This window comes from Muntiacus reevesi, chromosome 13 (assembly GCF_963930625.1).
Source record: "Muntiacus reevesi chromosome 13, mMunRee1.1, whole genome shotgun sequence".
NCBI lineage: Eukaryota > Metazoa > Chordata > Mammalia > Artiodactyla > Cervidae > Muntiacus > Muntiacus reevesi.
The window spans coordinates 950,398-967,565 of NC_089261.1; the positions used below are offsets into that span (position 1 = coordinate 950,398).

The 17,168-nt window shown below is 64.3% G+C and overlaps 2 protein-coding genes across 3 annotated transcripts in view; one reads left to right on the forward strand and one right to left on the reverse strand.

Moving 5' to 3' along the window:
• The window catches only part of PI4KA (phosphatidylinositol 4-kinase alpha), a 61,479-nt gene extending 54,195 nt beyond the window's left edge, over positions 1–7,284 (forward strand). The window contains exons 43-55 of one of the 2 annotated variants that reach the window (XM_065904408.1): positions 1,261–1,381; positions 1,562–1,691; positions 2,287–2,357; positions 3,268–3,340; positions 3,448–3,518; positions 4,196–4,323; positions 4,469–4,573; positions 4,659–4,784; positions 4,943–5,063; positions 5,144–5,303; positions 5,707–5,796; positions 6,138–6,221; positions 6,940–7,284. In XM_065904408.1, the coding sequence (XP_065760480.1) occupies positions 1,261–1,381; positions 1,562–1,691; positions 2,287–2,357; positions 3,268–3,340; positions 3,448–3,518; positions 4,196–4,323; positions 4,469–4,573; positions 4,659–4,784; positions 4,943–5,063; positions 5,144–5,303; positions 5,707–5,796; positions 6,138–6,221; positions 6,940–6,991 (1,332 nt within the window). In that variant the 3' untranslated portion in view covers positions 6,992–7,284. The remainder of the gene's footprint in view (positions 1–1,260; positions 1,382–1,561; positions 1,692–2,286; positions 2,358–3,267; positions 3,341–3,447; positions 3,519–4,195; positions 4,324–4,468; positions 4,574–4,658; positions 4,785–4,942; positions 5,064–5,143; positions 5,304–5,706; positions 5,797–6,137; positions 6,222–6,939) is intronic. The other variant, XM_065904409.1, reaches the window with a different exon arrangement.
• Positions 7,285–11,063: 3,779 nt separating this feature from the next.
• TMEM191C (transmembrane protein 191C) lies at positions 11,064–13,420 on the reverse strand. The gene is made up of 10 exons (XM_065905042.1): positions 13,266–13,420; positions 13,040–13,163; positions 12,602–12,652; positions 12,386–12,463; positions 12,183–12,239; positions 12,000–12,059; positions 11,839–11,903; positions 11,675–11,747; positions 11,360–11,397; positions 11,064–11,268 (listed from the first exon to the last, which is right to left on the reverse strand). Exons 1-10 carry the CDS (start codon positions 13,418–13,420, stop codon positions 11,064–11,066), a joined length of 906 nt encoding a protein of 301 aa, XP_065761114.1.
• Positions 13,421–17,168: the final 3,748 nt, after the last annotated feature.

The window sequence follows — 17,168 nt, forward strand, 5'->3', positions numbered from 1 at the left end:
CCGAGGCACAGTCCCATTGTGCAGGGTGAGCGGCTTCTGGAAGCATCACTGCCACTTCCTCAGGGTGGGTAGCCCAGCCTGGGACCCATCTTCTGGAAGGGGGTCTCGGCAGGCCCAGCTCTCTGTCTCCTGGGAGGAGAGGCCAGGTGCGCTAGTGAGCTGGGGCCAGCCTGGAGGAGTTCACGGGTTCAGAACCCGAACAGACCTGGAAGCTGGCTGTCCGGGGTGCAGGTGGGGGGACTGGCTCCCCCGAGGCCCCTCTCCTCGCCAGGAGACGGAGTCACTGCCCTGTGTCCTCACGTGGTCATCCCATGTCTCTGCCCCGATCTCTTCTGAGTACATGAGTCAGCTTAGATGAGGCCCCCCTGATCTCACGTAACTTCACCAGCTCTTCAAAGGCCCATCTCCAGCCATCTTCACACAGTGAGGGCCTTCAGCAAGTGCAGGGCTTCAGCATGTGGGTGGGGGATGGGGCAATTCAGCCATGAACATAGGTGAGCCCTGAAGGGGCCTGGACAGACAGCACCCGTGGGGTGACCACGGCCGGGAGCCCTCACTGCCCCCGCCGGGCCCCGTGCCTCCCCGAGCCTGCAGCTGCAGGCAGTAGTGAGTGCCCCGGCCGGCCCCACATGGCCCCCCGCCCCGGGCCGGGCCCCCAGGCCACCCTGTCCCGGCCGAGTCCCAGGCCCTGCACTGGAGGTCGAGTGCTCACGGGTCAGCCTCCACTCTGTTTGCTGGGTTAGGGTTGGGTTTTTTTAAGTTTGACCTATTTGGGAAGCCCAGCACCAAGTCAAGGACAACTGTCCAGGGAATACTTCACCAGATGGCGGGGGCGGGGCGGGGGGGGCAGTAGGTGGGGGCAGAGATGTCTGTGGGAAAGGAGAGGCTGCCCCCAGGAGTCTTCCAGAAAGGCGAACACCTTCGTAACCTAGAGTGGGGACTCGTCCTGAGCTGGGCCTGACACGGGAGGAGGAGAGGTCACAGGTGGGTGGGGGCCACGACACTCAACCACCCGCCTGTGGGGTTTTCTGGGACCCGCCTGCCCACAGCTCACGCTGACAGCAGCAGAGGCGGGCTAGAGTCCAGGGGAGCGCGGATGAGGCTGCGCGTGCCTGCGTGAGTGCAGACCCCGTGGTCAGCCAGCAGGCAGACTGCCGGCCCCACGGCCCCGGACACTGCTCACAGCCGGCTCGCGGTTGCTCGGGTGCACGGGGCCTCGCCGGGGGCCGGGCCGGTCTGACCACAGCCTCACCGCTGTAGATGGGCTACGTGCGGGAGTACATCCTGTGGGCTGCCTCCCAGTCCCAGCTGCTGGCGCACCAGTTCATCTGGAACATGAAGACCAACATCTACGTGGACGAAGAGGGCCACCAGAAGGACCGTGAGTGCCGGCCCCGTGAGGCCCTGCCCTTCCCTCCGCCGGGCCGTCCCCTCCGCCCCCGCCTCGGCCCCCACCCCCGCGGCTCCGTCCTGCAGCTCCCTGGGCGGCCGCCCCACGCGTCCTCGGGGCGGGGTCCACAGAGAGGGCCCGGGGCCCAGGCTCAGCCCAGCATCTCCACAGCCGACATCGGCGAGCTCCTGGAGCAGCTGGTGGAGGAGATCACGGGCTCCCTCTCTGGCCCAGCCAAGGACTTCTACCAGCGGGAGTTCGACTTCTTCAACAAGATCACCAACGTTTCGGCCATCATCAAGTAAGCGCACCTTCTCCAGGCCCCACGCGGGCGAGCTGCCCCGGAGGCGGTGTACACATGGCCCCCGCCGAGGAGCAGCCGGCTGGGAGTCTGCCTGCCCGTCCGGGGCTCCCGCGGCCCCCCAGGTGCACAGAAAGCATGTGTTAGTTTCGCCTCGGGTCTGAGGCCGCTGCTCTGGAGGCTCCGAGGGGCCCAGCAGTGTTAGGGAGCCAGACTCCGTGGCCGCCCTGAGGTCCTGTCTCGACTCGCCTCCGTGGTCCATGTTCACACGGAGCGGACACCGACCTCAGGCGCCCTGGCCCCCCGTTTGGGCAGGACGGGCCCTGGGGTCATGGACGCTGGCTGAGCCCGGGGGAGGAGCCTGGCCCCCTCTGTCCGCAGCGCTCCGGCTCCTGCGCGGTCACCCTGTCCTTGCCTAGCTGTCAGGGCGGGCTCCCTGGGCCGCCATCTGCACTGAGGGCGCAGTTCCACGTCAACCCCTCCTCTCGGGGCACAGAGGCCTGGGGGCCGCAAGAGGCCACCCAGGGCAGGGGCCCTCAGAGAGGAGGGCCTGCCCCAGAAGCGCGAAGGCCAGCGTCTGTGTCCTCGTCCTCAGGCCCTACCCCAAAGGTGACGAGAGGAAGAAGGCCTGCCTGTCGGCTTTGTCTGAAGTGAAGGTGCAGCCTGGTGAGCGGGGGGGAGCCTGGTGGGAAGGGGACGTGCGGGCCCTGGGTGCCTGGCACCCCTCCTCAGAACCTGCCCCGGCCAGTGGTCACTCGTGGGCCTCCTGGCTCCAGCTGTTTTCTGAAGGCTGAGCCCTGTCCCCGGCAGCTGTGGTTCTAGAAGGTTCCCGAGCTCCAGTGTAGCAGAGGCAGTGGGCGTAGGGAAGGGGCGTTCCCAGTGTGCCGGGCCGTGGGATGAGGGCCATGCCCCTCCCTGGTGCTCCAGGTTGGGCAGGACAGAGCCCAGACATCACTGCACAGCTCCCGGTTCTTCACTGCCGCACACGCTCGCTCTTCACACTCTGGCCCTGCCCATGTGCCCAGGCCTGCTCTGCAGTGGGCATCAGCCCCAGGGGGGCCTCTCCCAACCATGCTGAGCCCCGCCCAGCCTCTGAGAGGACTCCTGCTGCTGGGCCACATCCCCGAGGCCCTGGGGAGCCAGCCAGCTGCAGACCAGAGCAGAGCTGGGCCTTGTGAGCGAGACTGGGCTAGTGAGGGAAGAGGCAGGGGGCCATGTGCTCCCGGGGCCAGCGCCTCCATCGGGACCCCACCTGGGGGGCTCTGGAACTGCAGCCCCGGACCCTGATCCACGCAGACAGGCTGAGCTGGGGGTCAAGCAGGCGGGGCCGGGGCTCCTGTGTGTCCTGTGGTGGGGCACCTAGGAAGCTGAGGGTTCAGGAGTCCCCTCGGTGACGTGTCTGTGAGGGTGGTGGGGGCCGTGTGGGCATCAGGACAGACCCAGAGAAACAGCCAGGGAGGGCGGGCCTCCAAACCTCAGTGCCAGCCCGTCTGCCTGGGGATGGGCCTGTGTGCTGGACGGCAGCGTGTCTTCCTGCGTCACGCCCAGGCCCGTGACGTCCTTCCGTCCCTTGCAGGCTGCTACCTGCCCAGCAACCCCGAGGCCATCGTGCTAGACATCGACTACAAGTCTGGCACGCCCATGCAGAGGTGCGCCCCCGGCTGCCCCTCGCAGGAGCCCTCCCCGTGACTCGTGCCTCCTCCTGGTCACTCACACCCCCTCCCGGTCACTCACGCCCATCTCTCTTGTCTTCTAGCGCCGCCAAGGCCCCCTATCTGGCCAAGTTCAAGGTGAAACGTTGCGGGGTTAGTGAGCTTGAGAAGGAAGGTCAGTGCCACGTCCCGTGCAGTCTGGGGTCCCCGTGAAGGGTGACGGCTCAGTGTGGCCCCTCGTCTGGGGAGCGGGCACATGTGCAGTGACAAGGTCCCAGGGAGGGCGGGTCTGCTTGGCCACCGTGCGAGTGCCCACGGGCAGGCCGGCTTCCGCGGCAGGAGTCGGCTCTCCCGGTGCTGAGCTCAGGGTGTTGGGAGGCCCCGCTCCCTCCGGGCGGGATCCTGCACCTCCTCCCAGCACAGGGCCTGGTTGGTCCTCGGCCGTGGACGTGTCAGCGTGGCCTCGGCCTCTGCCTCGTCTCTGGGAAGGCACGACCACTGGTCAGGGCCACGCTGCCTCCACCACTTGTGCGAGGACCCTGTCACCACATGTGGTTACACGCCACAGTTCTGGTGGTGTGGGTTTGGGGGGACACCAGCCACGTGGCCCCGGCTCCTGCTGGGCCCCCCCTCGGGCCCAACCCTAACAGCGCCCCCGGTCCTCGCTCCAGTGGGACGGGCTCTGTCTGCAGCTCTTCTCAGGAAACAAGCCGGCCTGACCCCGGTGTCTGCCAGGCCCTGATCAGTCCCCCTCGGGCTTTGCAGGCATGATCCCTAAGGTGCTCGGGGTTCCTTCAGGCACATGAGCAAGGTGTTCCCAGACCCTCACAGGGCCTCTACCCCCACCGACAGGCAGCCTCTCCCCTGCAGGCTTGCGGTGCCGCTCAGACTCCGAGGAGGAGGGCAGCATGCAGGAGGCCGATGGCCAGAAGATCTCCTGGCAGGCAGCCATCTTCAAAGTGGGGGACGACTGCCGGCAGGTAGCACCCCCCCTGGGTGGGGGGGTGGCGCGGGCCCGCCGGGGTGCTCTCCACGGGTCCCGGCGTGCCTCCCAGCCTTGCACAGAAACGGGGACCTTTGCTTCCCTGTGGCTGCCCACCACCACCCTGTGTCTCTGCCTCCCAGGACATGCTGGCCCTGCAGATCATCGACCTCTTCAAAAACATCTTCCAGCTAGTCGGCCTGGACCTCTTCGTCTTCCCGTACCGGGTGGTGGCCACCGCCCCCGGGGTAAGTGTCCAGGGCAGAAACCCAGCCGCCCCTCGGCCTGCCCCTCAGCCCGCCGCGCGCCTGCAGCCTGGCCCTTCCTCCCTAGTGTGGGGTCATCGAGTGCATCCCCGACTGCACCTCCCGGGACCAGCTGGGCCGCCAGACCGACTTCGGCATGTATGACTACTTCACGCGCCAGTACGGGGACGAGTCCACGCTGGCCTTCCAGCAGGTGGGCGCCCAGCGTCCTGGGTCCGCCCGGGTGGCCATGACCTTCCTTGGGACTGCAGAAGCCTTGGGTGGGCCTTGAGAAGGCCGACTCCTGGAGTGGGAGGGGACCACTCCCCGCCCCGGGCTGCCGCGCAGGCCCTGAGCCCATCCTCCCCGCAGGCGCGCTACAACTTCATCCGCAGCATGGCCGCCTACAGCCTCCTGCTGTTCCTGCTGCAGATCAAGGACCGGCACAACGGCAACATCATGCTGGACAAGAAGGGCCACCTCATCCACATCGGTGGGCGGGGCGAGGCGGGGGCGGGGCTCTCCTCCTCCACCCCAGCCTGCAGCTGACTGTGGCTTTTCGGGGTTTTGCAGATTTTGGCTTCATGTTCGAAAGCTCTCCGGGCGGCAACCTCGGCTGGGAGCCGGACATCAAGCTGACAGACGAGATGGTGATGATCATGGGGGGCAAGATGGAGGCCACGCCCTTCAAGTGGTTCATGGAGATGTGTGTGCGTGGCTACCTGGCCGTGCGGTGAGCCTCGCGGTCCAGATGAGGGAGGGTGCCCTGGTGGGCCCACACATCCAGGCTCCCCTCCCCGCGGGCCATCTCAGGTCCTGGTGGGGGTTGGGGGGCAGGTTCGGGGTTTGGAGGGGCGTGTGCAGGAGGCCCCTGAGGCCCGGCTCCTGTCACATCTGCCATCTGCCGGAGCACCTCACTCTGGGCATGGGTGCCCCCACGTCTGCACCTCCCAGGCTTGGCCTCGCCTCTGGTCCCTCCAAGTGGCAAGTCCTTTCCTCCCAAGCCAGAGCCCGTGGTTTCCGACGCCGCGTGGCTAAGCCACAGAGCAGCGTGGTGGCACCCAGAGTGTGCGGCCACGCGGGCAGGGGCCACGCCCCGGCGGACTCTGCTCACCTCCCTCCTTGCCTCTCCCCAGGCCCTACATGGACGCTGTCGTCTCTCTGGTCACCCTCATGCTGGACACGGGCCTGCCCTGCTTCCGTGGCCAGACAATCAAGCTCCTCAAGTAGGTCCTGGGCAGACGGCGGGGTGGCGGTCCCCCAGGCCAGGTGCTCCCCTGGGACACCCAGACGGATGGGCTCCCGGGTGAGGCGCTGTACCCAGGCCTGCCGTGTACGAGGTGCCCCGGCTTCTGTGGCCATGGAGGGGATGTGCCTGTCACCCCTTGTTTCTCAGGGCACATCCAGGCCAAGCCCCCTGCCCATCCTACCCCAGCTGCCAGTCCCACAGTTGGGAGCTGCTGGTAAGGGGCCCAAACCCTTGAGGCCAGCTGGGAGCCACGGCCCCCAGACCAGGCCACATCCGCGCGTGGAGGGCGGCAGCCCTGACGCGGCCCCTCCCCCACAGGCACAGGTTCAGCCCCAACATGACGGAGCGAGAGGCTGCGAACTTCATCCTGAAGGTCATTCAGAGCTGCTTCCTCAGCAACAGGCAAGCCCCAGTCCCGCACCCGCCTCGCGCGTCCCCCCCGGTGCTCAGGGGGCCCTGGGTGGGGCCACGCCCGGGCCAGGTGACCGGACGCACTGCCCTGAGACATCCGGCCTGGCGGGGTGGGTGAGGGGCCTCAGGTGCTGTGGGGGCTGTGACCGGAGGGGCTTGGCCTCAGTGAGCTTCTGGGGGACAGATTCCCGGGGCTGTGACAGTCAGAGGTGGCCTGGAGGTTTCCAGGTTAAACAACGGGGTGACCCATGGGAGGCCAGGCTGCAGGAGGTGCAGAGCCCCCAGGCCCACACCCTGGGGACAGAGGACTGGCCCCACTGGGCCTGCCAAGGTCCAGGGGGAGTGCGGCCTGGGGGTGCCACGTGCTGTTGGTGACCAGGGTGCAGAGAGAGGGAGGGGCTTGGCCCGGTGGGAGGGGTCTGGCGGGCAGCATGGGGCGGTGATGGCTCTGCTGTGTGCTGGGCGGACCCCCGACCTGGACTCAGCTCCGAGGACAGGAGGCAGCCAGCTGAGGAAAGAAATCCGCCCGAGCCCACGTTAGGCACCCACAAGCGAGGAGACGGGGCAGAACCAGGGAGCTGCCAGGAAGGGAGCGCGGGTCCCAGCGGGCAAGGCGCTGGCGGGGCAGAGGTCCGCGGTTGGGCCCTGAGCCTCTGGGGCAGCTCAGAGGGGTCAGCCCCTCACAGCGCCCCTTGCCCTCTGCCTGCAGGAGCCGGACCTATGACATGATCCAGTACTATCAGAACGACATCCCCTACTGAGAGCGGGGCGGCCGCAATCAATCTCCACAGGCGCGCCAGCCGCCGCTTCATCCCGCAGACAAGTGGGCCAGAGGTGCCCCTGCCAAGCCGGAGACTCACTGTCCCGGGCGCCACCCGCACGGCCAGGAGGACAATCAGAGCCGGCCTCTGCACGGGCACAGGCTCTTCTTGCACTGGACGCATTCCCCACCCGTCTTTTCTCAGAGGCACAGGAAATATGTTCTTAGGCATAAAAATCAGAAAAACTATATTTAACCAACGTGAACAAAATAAAAGCACACTGCTGCGCTGGACCCTGATTTACTCTTGAATCCTAAGCGCACATTTAGCTGGGGTGGGGGGCGCAGCAAGGGGCTCAGGGCCGCCCCCGGCACCCCGACTGTGAGCCTCACAGACGAGCCAGCACGGCGCCGTGGAGCAACAGCACCTGTGTTTCTCCCGGCCGGCTCAGGGCCGCGGCCATCCCTGGCCTCGCCTCCGCGGGCGTCGCTCCGCCTCCTTCCCGTGTCTGTCTCCAGCATCTTCAGGTCGCTCTACTCCCCGGCCACACCGTCCTCCCGCACTGACCCCCACCCCAGACGACCCTACTAAAGAAACGACAGAACATCTAGAAATGAGTCACCCAAAAGGTTGGTACATAGTGTAAGACAGAGGTGAAGAGAAAACCTGTTGATGAAAGAACAGGCACCTAGAAGGGGCATAAAGAAACGGTAAATGGGGGTGGGACCCTCCAGTCCCCCAGCAGAACCCCAGAGCTGGCGCAGCACGCGCTCAGCTGCAGGAAGTGCAACAGCATGACGCAGACGGCCGCTGGGAAGGTGAGCGCTTCGTCAGACGCGGAGCTTGTCCAGGAAGGGAGGCCCTCGCGCGGGCAGCAGCCGCACGGTGAGAGGCGGTCCCCCTGTGCCAGTAGTTCTGCGCCTCCCCCTAGGAGGCAGGAGCTCTAACTTGGTGAAACGTGAGGCCCGATTCCCTCCTGACAAGAGGCGCTCTTTAAACACAGTCACAGACCCGACGCGAAAAGAGGGGGCAGAGATTCCCCATCAGCAGGCGTATGCGTGCTTCTGAAGCAAAGCTTGACGGAATTCAGGGGAGAAATAGACTCACAGACCTGGAGACTCACAACAGCCTTCTCTGCACAAGTGACGCAACTGGCAGAAGGCCAGCGGGCAGAGGACCGCGGCCCGCACGCGCCCGGCAGCACGCAGCACGCTCCATCGACGGCGACAGCGCCCGTCCGCCCCTGCTCAGCACCTCAGGCTGGTTCCGTGCAATTGTGAGGGATCAACAAGAGAGCTGGGAGAGCCCCACACTGTGTAAGCTGCAGCAGTGGAGCTGGAACACCAGACCAAACACACGTGAAAGCTGAGGACGACCTGAGGGAGAGGCTTTCAGGCCATGTCTGGGCAGGTGGGTGGAGAGGAGTCCATTCAGATGAGCAAACCAGAATATAGGGTGTAACTTCCAGAAACCAGCAAACAGGAGACTGGGTGCGGTGGTCAGGGGGAGACAGGAAATAGAGGATGAACACTCTAAAACAGAAATTCACTCACAGTAGAACTGACGGCCACATCACGTGGAAAGGAAGCCTGTCGCATTGGCTTTAAAATGAAAGTCAACTGAATGCCATGAACAAGATGGTGGCAACATGGCAAACTGTGTGTTTTAAAAAGTTAGAAATAAACACTTCTAACAATGCTGGGTAGAAAGTCTAAACCCAAGAGCTGACAAGCAAATAGGTCTCTTTAGAGACTGAAAACGAAATTTAAAGTGTTAAGGGCAATCAAGTTCCTCCTCCAATAGCACAGTTAACAAAAGACCAGCCCGAGAGCCCGATGCCTCAGGCAGGGGCTCCACGCTCAGGACGGGTGTGCTCAGAGCAGCACTTGCCGGACGCGAGTGCAGAACAACCATCGCCCTTAAAGAGGCCACACTGACAGCCGCCCTCCCGGACCACACTCGTCACCACCTCTGCTCGGCGCTGGGCCCTCGGGGCCCTCGCCAGTCTAGTCAGAGAAGGAAACAGTGTGAGAATCGGAAAGGAAGTGGCCTATGTACACAAAAATCCACAAGAACCTGGGTCTGTTCTACGGTCAAGGTTCAGGATACAGGTTGATATGCAAAAGTCAACTGTGTGTGTACTCACAGCAACAAAACGAATGAGAATAGCTCTGTTTATAGTCGCATCCCGAGCTACAGCCGAAAAAAGAAAAAGCAAATGACAGGAATAGTTTGCAGGAAAAGAGATGCCCCTGGCCCTTGAATATAAGGTAAATGCAAATGAAAACCACCCTGAAGTGCCTTTGCTCACCCATCAGACACACTGCATGAGGCGGTGAGGGGGGCCTACCCGAAAAGGGGCTGTACCCCGTGCGGGGGGCCATAACAGCCGTCCAGCCCCCAGCCCCCGGCGCCAGCAACCTGGGCATCTTAAAACAGCATGCGTGTGGTAAGCCCTGGCTCACAACCCCGCTCTGAGGAACTGATCTCACAGACTCTCTGGCAAAATACAAAAAGACGTTCACAGAAGGCTGCCCGCACAGAAGGCTGCCCGCGCCGAGGACACGTGGGGACCCACCCCTGTCACCACGGTGACACGCCCACCTGCGGGGCCTCGAGGCGGCCAGAGAGGTCGTGCGCCCCGCTGTCCTCACTGGGGCGGGGGGATGGCACGCAGTCCACTTACTATGGGGGAAGAAAAGTCCATTTTAAAAATCAAGTGTCTCTTCCAGAGAAGTGGGGGAGACAGGGTGGGGGGCAGGGGGGTAAAAGCTCGAGTTCCCTTGTTTTATGGATGAGACATCTTGTGTTAAGGGTGTGACTTTGTGATTATAGAAAGTAGAGAATGCAATGCCTGAAAACTAAAAGCAGAAAAACCACCCCCATTAGGATGGCTGTTATTAAAAAAGAAGCAAAAATCCCAGCAAACTAAAGTAGAGGACGTGCGGAAGCCGGCCCCTGCTTGCACTGCCGACGGGACACTGTCAGCAGTTCCTCAAACAACTAAACAGAAGCACCCTTTGACCCAGCAAGTCCACTCCTAGGTAAACACCCAAAAGGAGTGAGAGCGCAGACCGAAGCCGGCCCCGGCAGTGAAATCGCAGAGTCGCAACCATTGAGGAAGTCCCTCGTTGCAGAATTACTCACTGTGACCCAAGAGCGGGACGGTCCAGACGGCCATCTGGGATGACGGGAAACGAGACAGCCACAGAGGAGCACAGCATGACTTCCAGACGAGGGAGGAATTTTCAGGACGCAACGTGCACTTCTTAAATTGTGCACAGAAGTACAACAATTTAACCCCAAAACACTACACGTGCAATTAAATCAGCAAAAAAGGATTGTTTAAAGACCAGAGCAAAAACACAAGTATGTGTGCACAAGACATACAAAAGTGTCACTACCAAAAAAAACTGATAAAATAGCGCAACTGTTCGCATCAGACGAAGTGAAACTCGAGTTCCCCCTCCATTAAGCAGGATATCTCACAGAAATAAAGAGACGACGCTAGCCGACGCTAGCCAAGACCGCAGTGATGAATGCGCATGGCCCCCGCCGCCCGGACGCTGGAGAGGCCGCGGACCAGGGGGAGGACGCCCGCGCCCCCAACAAGGGACCCACCGGGGACGAGGGTCGCCGCGGGACTGAGTAACCAGCGCGCGTACGCGGGAGACGAAGCTCCCCGGGGACCCGCCGGCCAGAGCCGCCGGCTGGCTTCGCCGGCGGCGAGAGCGGGTTGAATGATGATTCCAACCCCTCCGGAGTGGGCAGACGGGCTGGGGGAACGGAGGGGTCGGATGGAACCGAGGGTCGGGCGGACCGAGAGCCCGCAGCCTCTCGGGACCAAGGTCCACTCGGGGGCGGGGGGGGGGCAGCGCCTGCTGGGCCGGAGGACATAAGACACCCCTGCCCCGCGTCCCCGGTTTCTCTCCACCACCCCCAAGCCCCCTCCCCTCCCCTTTCCCTCCTCCATTACCCCCCCCCCGTCTCCCGCGCCCCACACCCCCCCAGTCCGGCGCCCAGAAACCACTCGGGAGACTCGGGTGCGGGCGGCCGCGGCCGGCGTGATGCGCTAGGCGGGCAGCAGTCCGCGCGCGCGCAGCTGCAGCAGTGGGGCCAGCGTGTAGCGCAGGCGGCGCAGGGCGGCGTCCGAGCCCCGGCGCGCGAGGCCGCGGCGCAGGGCCGAGGGGTTCACCAACGCCAGGTAGAGCAGCGGCAGCGCCACGACGCCCAGCGGCAGCAGCAGCAGCGTCTGCAGCGCGCCCAGCGCCCACAGCCTGCGGACCGACCACGCACCGGCAGATGGGCGCTGGCGGCGCGGGGAGCGCCCAGGCCCCAGCCCCGAGCCCGCTCCCGCCGCCCGCTCACCTGAAGCCCGCCGCACCCGCGCCGAACAGCCGCTTCTCCTGCGGAGACAAGAGAACACCTTCCTGCCGGACGCCGCGGACCGGGCGGGGCCCTGGGGCGCGAGGCTCGTGGGGCGCGGTACCACGGCGGGGGGGCTTCCAAGCGGGCGCGGTTCTTGAGTGGGCGGCCCCGTGATGCTCGTGGTCCCCAGTGGGGTTGGTATGGTGAGGCGGGTCCCTGGTGGGGTCGGGGGGTCCCTGATGGAGTGGCCCCCCGTGTGCGGGATGCGGGCCGCGGGGCAGGTCTCGGCTCCAGCCCGCCCCCGCCAGGGCTCACACAGTCCGCCTTGGCCACCTCCTCCATGAGCGAGCCCGCGCAGTCCTGCCCCCGGCGGGGCTGTGAGTCGCACCTGCCGGGAAAGGCACGAGGATGGGCCCCTCGCCTGGCCAGCAGTCGTGCCCCCCTCAACTCCTGACACCCGACAGTCTTGACCCCCTTACGGCTCCGGGCCGCCCCGCGAGCTGTCGAGCGCAGCCGCCGCCTCCATCACCTTCCCCTGCAACTCCTGGAGCGGGTGGTGGGTGTGAGGCCTCACACGCGGGAAGACCTGGGTAGGGCGTGGGCAGGCCGCGGCGGGGTCGGAGGCGGAGGGGGGTGGCACCTGCAAGACTCCGCTCTGCTCCTGGAAGCTGGCCCAGGCCTCCTCCATCCGCCGTGCGCTCTGACACGAGGGGAGCCCTAGTTAGACGCGGTAGGGGTGACTCGGTCCTCCCCACCGTATTGCACCTGCCCAGCCTCACGCACACCCCAAGCCGGCCCTCCCGAGACCCCGATTCCGCCGCACCTGCCGCAGGGCCTCCGCCTGCATGGTGTGCTTGGCCTCCACCAGCTCCAGTTGTTTCTTCCGTAGAATCCAGGGAGAGTCAGGCGCCCGGCACTCCGCGAACGCGCCGCGCCTGACCCCGCCCTGCCGCCCCGCCGCCCCGCCCACCCTCACCTAAGGCCCTGCCCACGCCAGAGCCCCGCCCCCGAGCCCCGCCCGAGCACCTGCAGGGCCGCCAGTTGGGTCCCGAGCTGCTGCTCCGCCCGCTGCTGGCTCAGTTGCTCTCCTCCGTAGTAGAAGAGCTAGGGGTGGGGCTCGTGAGGGCGGGGCGGTCGGGGCTGCTAGGGGCGGGGGCTATCCTGGGAGGCGGGGCGCGGGCGGGGACTGGGGCGAGGCAGCCCCGGGGGAAGCGGGAGACAGAGAGCGTCTCCGGAAGGTACCTGGCTTGACAGCTCCTCCCACTGCTCCTGCAGCTGTCGGTTCTGCTGCTCCTGGACGGGGTCGGGGGGAAGATCCAGGCCTCTCCGAGGTCCCCCATTCAGCGCGGGCCCCGCCCCATCTCAGGCCCCTCCCTCTCCACTGCCCCCGCCCACCGAGGCCCCGCCGCAGCCTACCCTCTCGCAGGCCCCGCCCCATCCTGAGTCCCTCCCCTCCACTGCCCCGCCCACCCAGGGGTCTCGCCTCAGCCTAGGTCCCGCCCTCTCGCGGCCCCGCCCCCCCAAGGCCCCCTCCCTCTCCACTGTCCCGCCCAGAGATCCCGCCTCAGCCTAAGTCCCGCCCTTTCGCAGGCCCCGCCCCGCCATAGGCTCCTCCCTCTCTACTGCCCCGTCCATCTAGAGGTCCCGCCCCTCGTGGGCCCCGCCCGGGCCCCGCCCCACCAGGTCCCGCTGGCGCTGCTCCGCGGCCTCCAGCAGCCCGCGCGCCTGGTCCGCGCGCTCCCGCGCCGCCTCGCGCGCCTCCCCACGCAGGGTCCGCGCCGCCTGGGTCCGCCGACGCTGCAGGCTGCGGAGGGGAAACTGAGGCTCCGCGGCCAAGGCCGCGTCTGCACACCGCCCGCCCCCTCGCGGTGTCCGCCTGCCGGGCGGGGGGAGGAGCCGCCCGCACCCGCGCTCGCGCTCGCTCAGGTCCCGCAGGCGCGCGGTGAGGCTCTCGCTCTCAGCCTCCAGCCCGCGCACCATCTCCTCCAGCTCCTGCTTCCGCAGCCTCCCGTCGCGGTTGTCCTTCTGCAGCTGCAGCAGCAGCTCCTGCGCCTCGGCCATGGTCTGGCTCTGCCGGCGGCCGCCGCCGGGCCCCGCGTCACAATGGGCCGACCGCGGAGCGCTTTGGAACCGCACTCACCGCCGGGTGCTCGCGCCTGAAGCGGAGGGCGAGGCCGGCTCGTTCCCGCCCGCTGCCGGGGGCACTGCGGCCCGGGAAGCCTCCGGTGGGAAAGATCGGGTTCCATAAACAAGTTTCGTGTCTCTGGACCCAGTGATCCCCTCCTGGGAAAGCCAGAGAAAGACAAATGCCATATGCTGTCACTTACAGGTGGAATCTAGGAAGTGACACAATGAACCTCTCTATGAAACAGATTCACGGAACAGAGCTGTAGTTGCCAAGGGGGACGGGTGGGGGAGGGAGGGATTGGGGGTTTGAGGTTGGCAGAGATAAGCTGTTACAGGATGGATAAACAAGGAGGTCCTACCATATAGCACAGGGACCTATATTCACTATCCTCATAAACCATCATGGAAAAGAATCTTTCAAGAGAAAGATCGTATATACATGTATAACAGTCACTTTGCCATACAGAGATAAACACAACACGGTAAATCAACTATACTTCAGTAACATTTCTCTAAAAAGTTCCTCCTCCTGCTCCTCCTTCCTTGCCTGCACAAGCCCATCCGTGGGCCCCTTTCCCAGGGTCTTGTTCTTCAGGGTTCCAGGCTGTCCTTCCCCTGCCCCAGATGGAAAGCGGGACTGGTCTAAACCCACGGTGGCTTTTAGCTTCCTTGTAGGATTCTGCCAGTGAGATTCAGGGGCGGATGTCAGCTGGATGTGGGTTCCTGGCGGGAGGTCTGCCCCACTCTTAAGGCAGAGAGGCCCCGCGGTGGGTGTTGAGATGGGGAGGAACTGGGCACCATGATGCGTCCCGCCCAGGGTCCTGCCCCCACCGCCCCGCCTGGTCCGCTGGGTTGGAGCCCCGTCAGTAAGTGCAGGTGGAGGTGTTGGTGTGAGCGCCCCCCCCCCCCCAGCTCTGTGCCTCAGGTTCTGCACCTGTCAGGTGGGGCTGACTCCCCCCACCCCGCCCCAGGTTGCTTTTCTGGGACTTCTGAGGGTAGCTGAAGGGCACCTTGACCCCTCCCTGCCCCTGGTCTTTAGGAGGAGAGCCTCTGTGGGGAAAGACTGGGGCGGACAAAGCCTCCGGGGAAACGCAAGCCACTGCCTCGGCGGTGGGGCCCGGCGCGGCAGGAGCCATGGCAACAGACCCCCAGCCAGCGCTCCTGCCCTTTGCTCCCACCAGACCCATGACAGAAGCACCTGCCCGCCTTCCCACCCAGCCCGCCGGCCTGGCTCTGCCCCTCCCCCAAGGACTCAGGTTCAAGGTCCTCCTCTGGGGCCTCCCTGCCCACCCAGGGGCCCCCACGGACGGGCACGGCCCAGGAAGGGGGCGGTGCCGGGCTCACCACCCTGTCTTCAGGACTGAACCCAGCAGCTGCACACTCCGCACCGTCAGCTGAGGGCCGTGTGGGATGCCAGGAGCTCAGTGAGCGTCTGATCAGAGAAGAATTAGTGAATAAGCATAAAACCCACGCTTGTGGGGTTTTGTTTTTGTTTCCACATGTGAAACAGTTTTTGCCTGATAAGAGAGAAAAGGGGAATTCCCTGTGGTCAGGACTCCACGCGATCATTGCAGGGCCCGGGTTTGTCTTCTGGTCTGGAACTAAGATCCTGCAAACCTAAGTGAAGTGAAGTGAAAGTCGCTCAGTCGAGTCCGACTCTGCAACCCCATGGGCTATACAGTCCATGGAATTTTCCAGGCTAGAACACTGGAGTGGTAGCCTTTCCCTTCTTCAGAGGGTCTTCCTAACACAGGGATCAAATTCAAGTCTCCCATACTGCAGGCAGATTCTTTACCAGCTGAGCCACAAGGGAAGCCCCCGTGTAAACCTAGCGGCACAGGAAAACAAAAGAGAGAGAGGATTTATACAAACCCTGATGTATCAAACAATGAATGACAGAGTCCCCCCGGTGTGGGCCCACCGGCCAGGACCCGGCGCATCTCCCACTCCAGCCACAGGGAAGCCACCTCAGTCCCGTAAACAGACCACGTGCTCTGAGGCCTCCGCTCTTGGCACAGGCTGTTCCCCACATGTGGACGGCCCTGCACGAGCGTGTGGTCTGACCAGCTCCTCACAGCCCTTCACCCACCCGTTTACCGGGGAGTTGTTGACTTACTGCGACTGTGATGACGTCTGTGTCCCCATCAGGAAGGAGCCCTCAGAGCACGTGCAGACAGACACTGGCCTGATCTCTGCCCAAGTCCTGAGAGTCCCCCCCAAGGCCCGGAAAAGCTGCCTGTAGCATCGCAAAGATGGAAGGCTCTGGGGGCCCCATCGCCAAACGAGTCCTGGTGTCTCGGGCTCCCAGTGACCACAGCCTAGCCCGCACCACACGCTTCTGCCAGGGCTCGTGGCCAGGACAGCAGCACAGAGTGGATGGTGGTGAGAGACCTTCTGGAAGGACGGGGGGACGCGGGAGGAGCCTCGCCAGACCCTCGGGGGTGGGGAGCACACCAGGGGGGTGACACGACCCTATCCGTGCCTGCTGAGGGCAGCGGGGGCCTGCGCCTTGAGGCAGGAGAGAGGGCCTTGCCCCCGTGGGCCGGCCCGCACTGTGGGTGATGCCAACACAGACCGAGGGCTGCGTGGGCCCCTGCAGACTCACGTGGTCTGTGTGCCCCGTGGGGCTGAAGCGTGCCCCCCAGCACCTCAGACTGTGACTGTGTCTAGAGATGGGTCTCTAGGGTGGGCCGTAACCCGGTCTGACCAGGGTCCTCCTTCAAAACTCCCCAGGAAAACGATGTCCAACCGAACGGTAGTCATAAACTCCATGTCATCTAAACATTAACATTTTAAGTCTCAAAACCTACTTCCCACGTGTGGTCAGGAAGGTCCTGGAGGAAATACACGTCACCCAAGGGAAGAGCACCCGGGAGCCAGAAGACAGGACCGCGGATGCACGACAGGAAGGCGGGGCCCCAGGCCACCCTGTGCGCAACAGCAGGCTCCGGAATCGTGTCCGCTTCTGTGGAAGACTGGCCCGGGAGGCATTTCAGGGCAAAAAGGTGGAGAATTGAAAAATACGATCATTATTAAGCCTCCAGAGAAATAGAAACGGCCGATATACTCGCTGACCCAGGAATAAACAAACGTGCGCCGCGATGGCCGTCACGCACGCGCACTGCGACTCAGAGGGGAGTCGCCACGGAAACCGCGTGGCCCACCACTTACTATCTGGCGCCTTTCCGGGGAGAGTTTGCCAAGCCCCAGGTCACACTGACTGCCTGGTAACTTACTCAGGGCTGTGAGGGGAGAAGAGGGTAGACATGGCCCGCAGTGATCACCTACCCTGCGGCCAGCATGTGGCGGTGGGCTTGGAAGGACCAGAAACCATGTTTAGTTTTAAGCCTTTTTAAGAGCCATTTGATTATTCAAACTATCTTTGAGTACCGCTTTTGATAAACCAAAAAAATAAAAATAAAACCCTTTTTAAAACAGCTGAACAGAATTTACCGAGGGGCACAGCAGCAATGGCCACGCTGCTCTGGGGACTGGCCCACCGCGGGCCTGTGGCCACCGGCGGTTCCTAGAGCCCGGGGGCCGAGCTGGACGGACATCCCCCAGCCCCAGGCCATCCCCCCTCCTGGGTCTGTCTCTGCCTGGGACCCCCACCTGGGTTCAGGAGGGACAGTCCTCCAGGAAACGGGACCGACTGCACCGACCCTGGAGACTAGGCTCACCC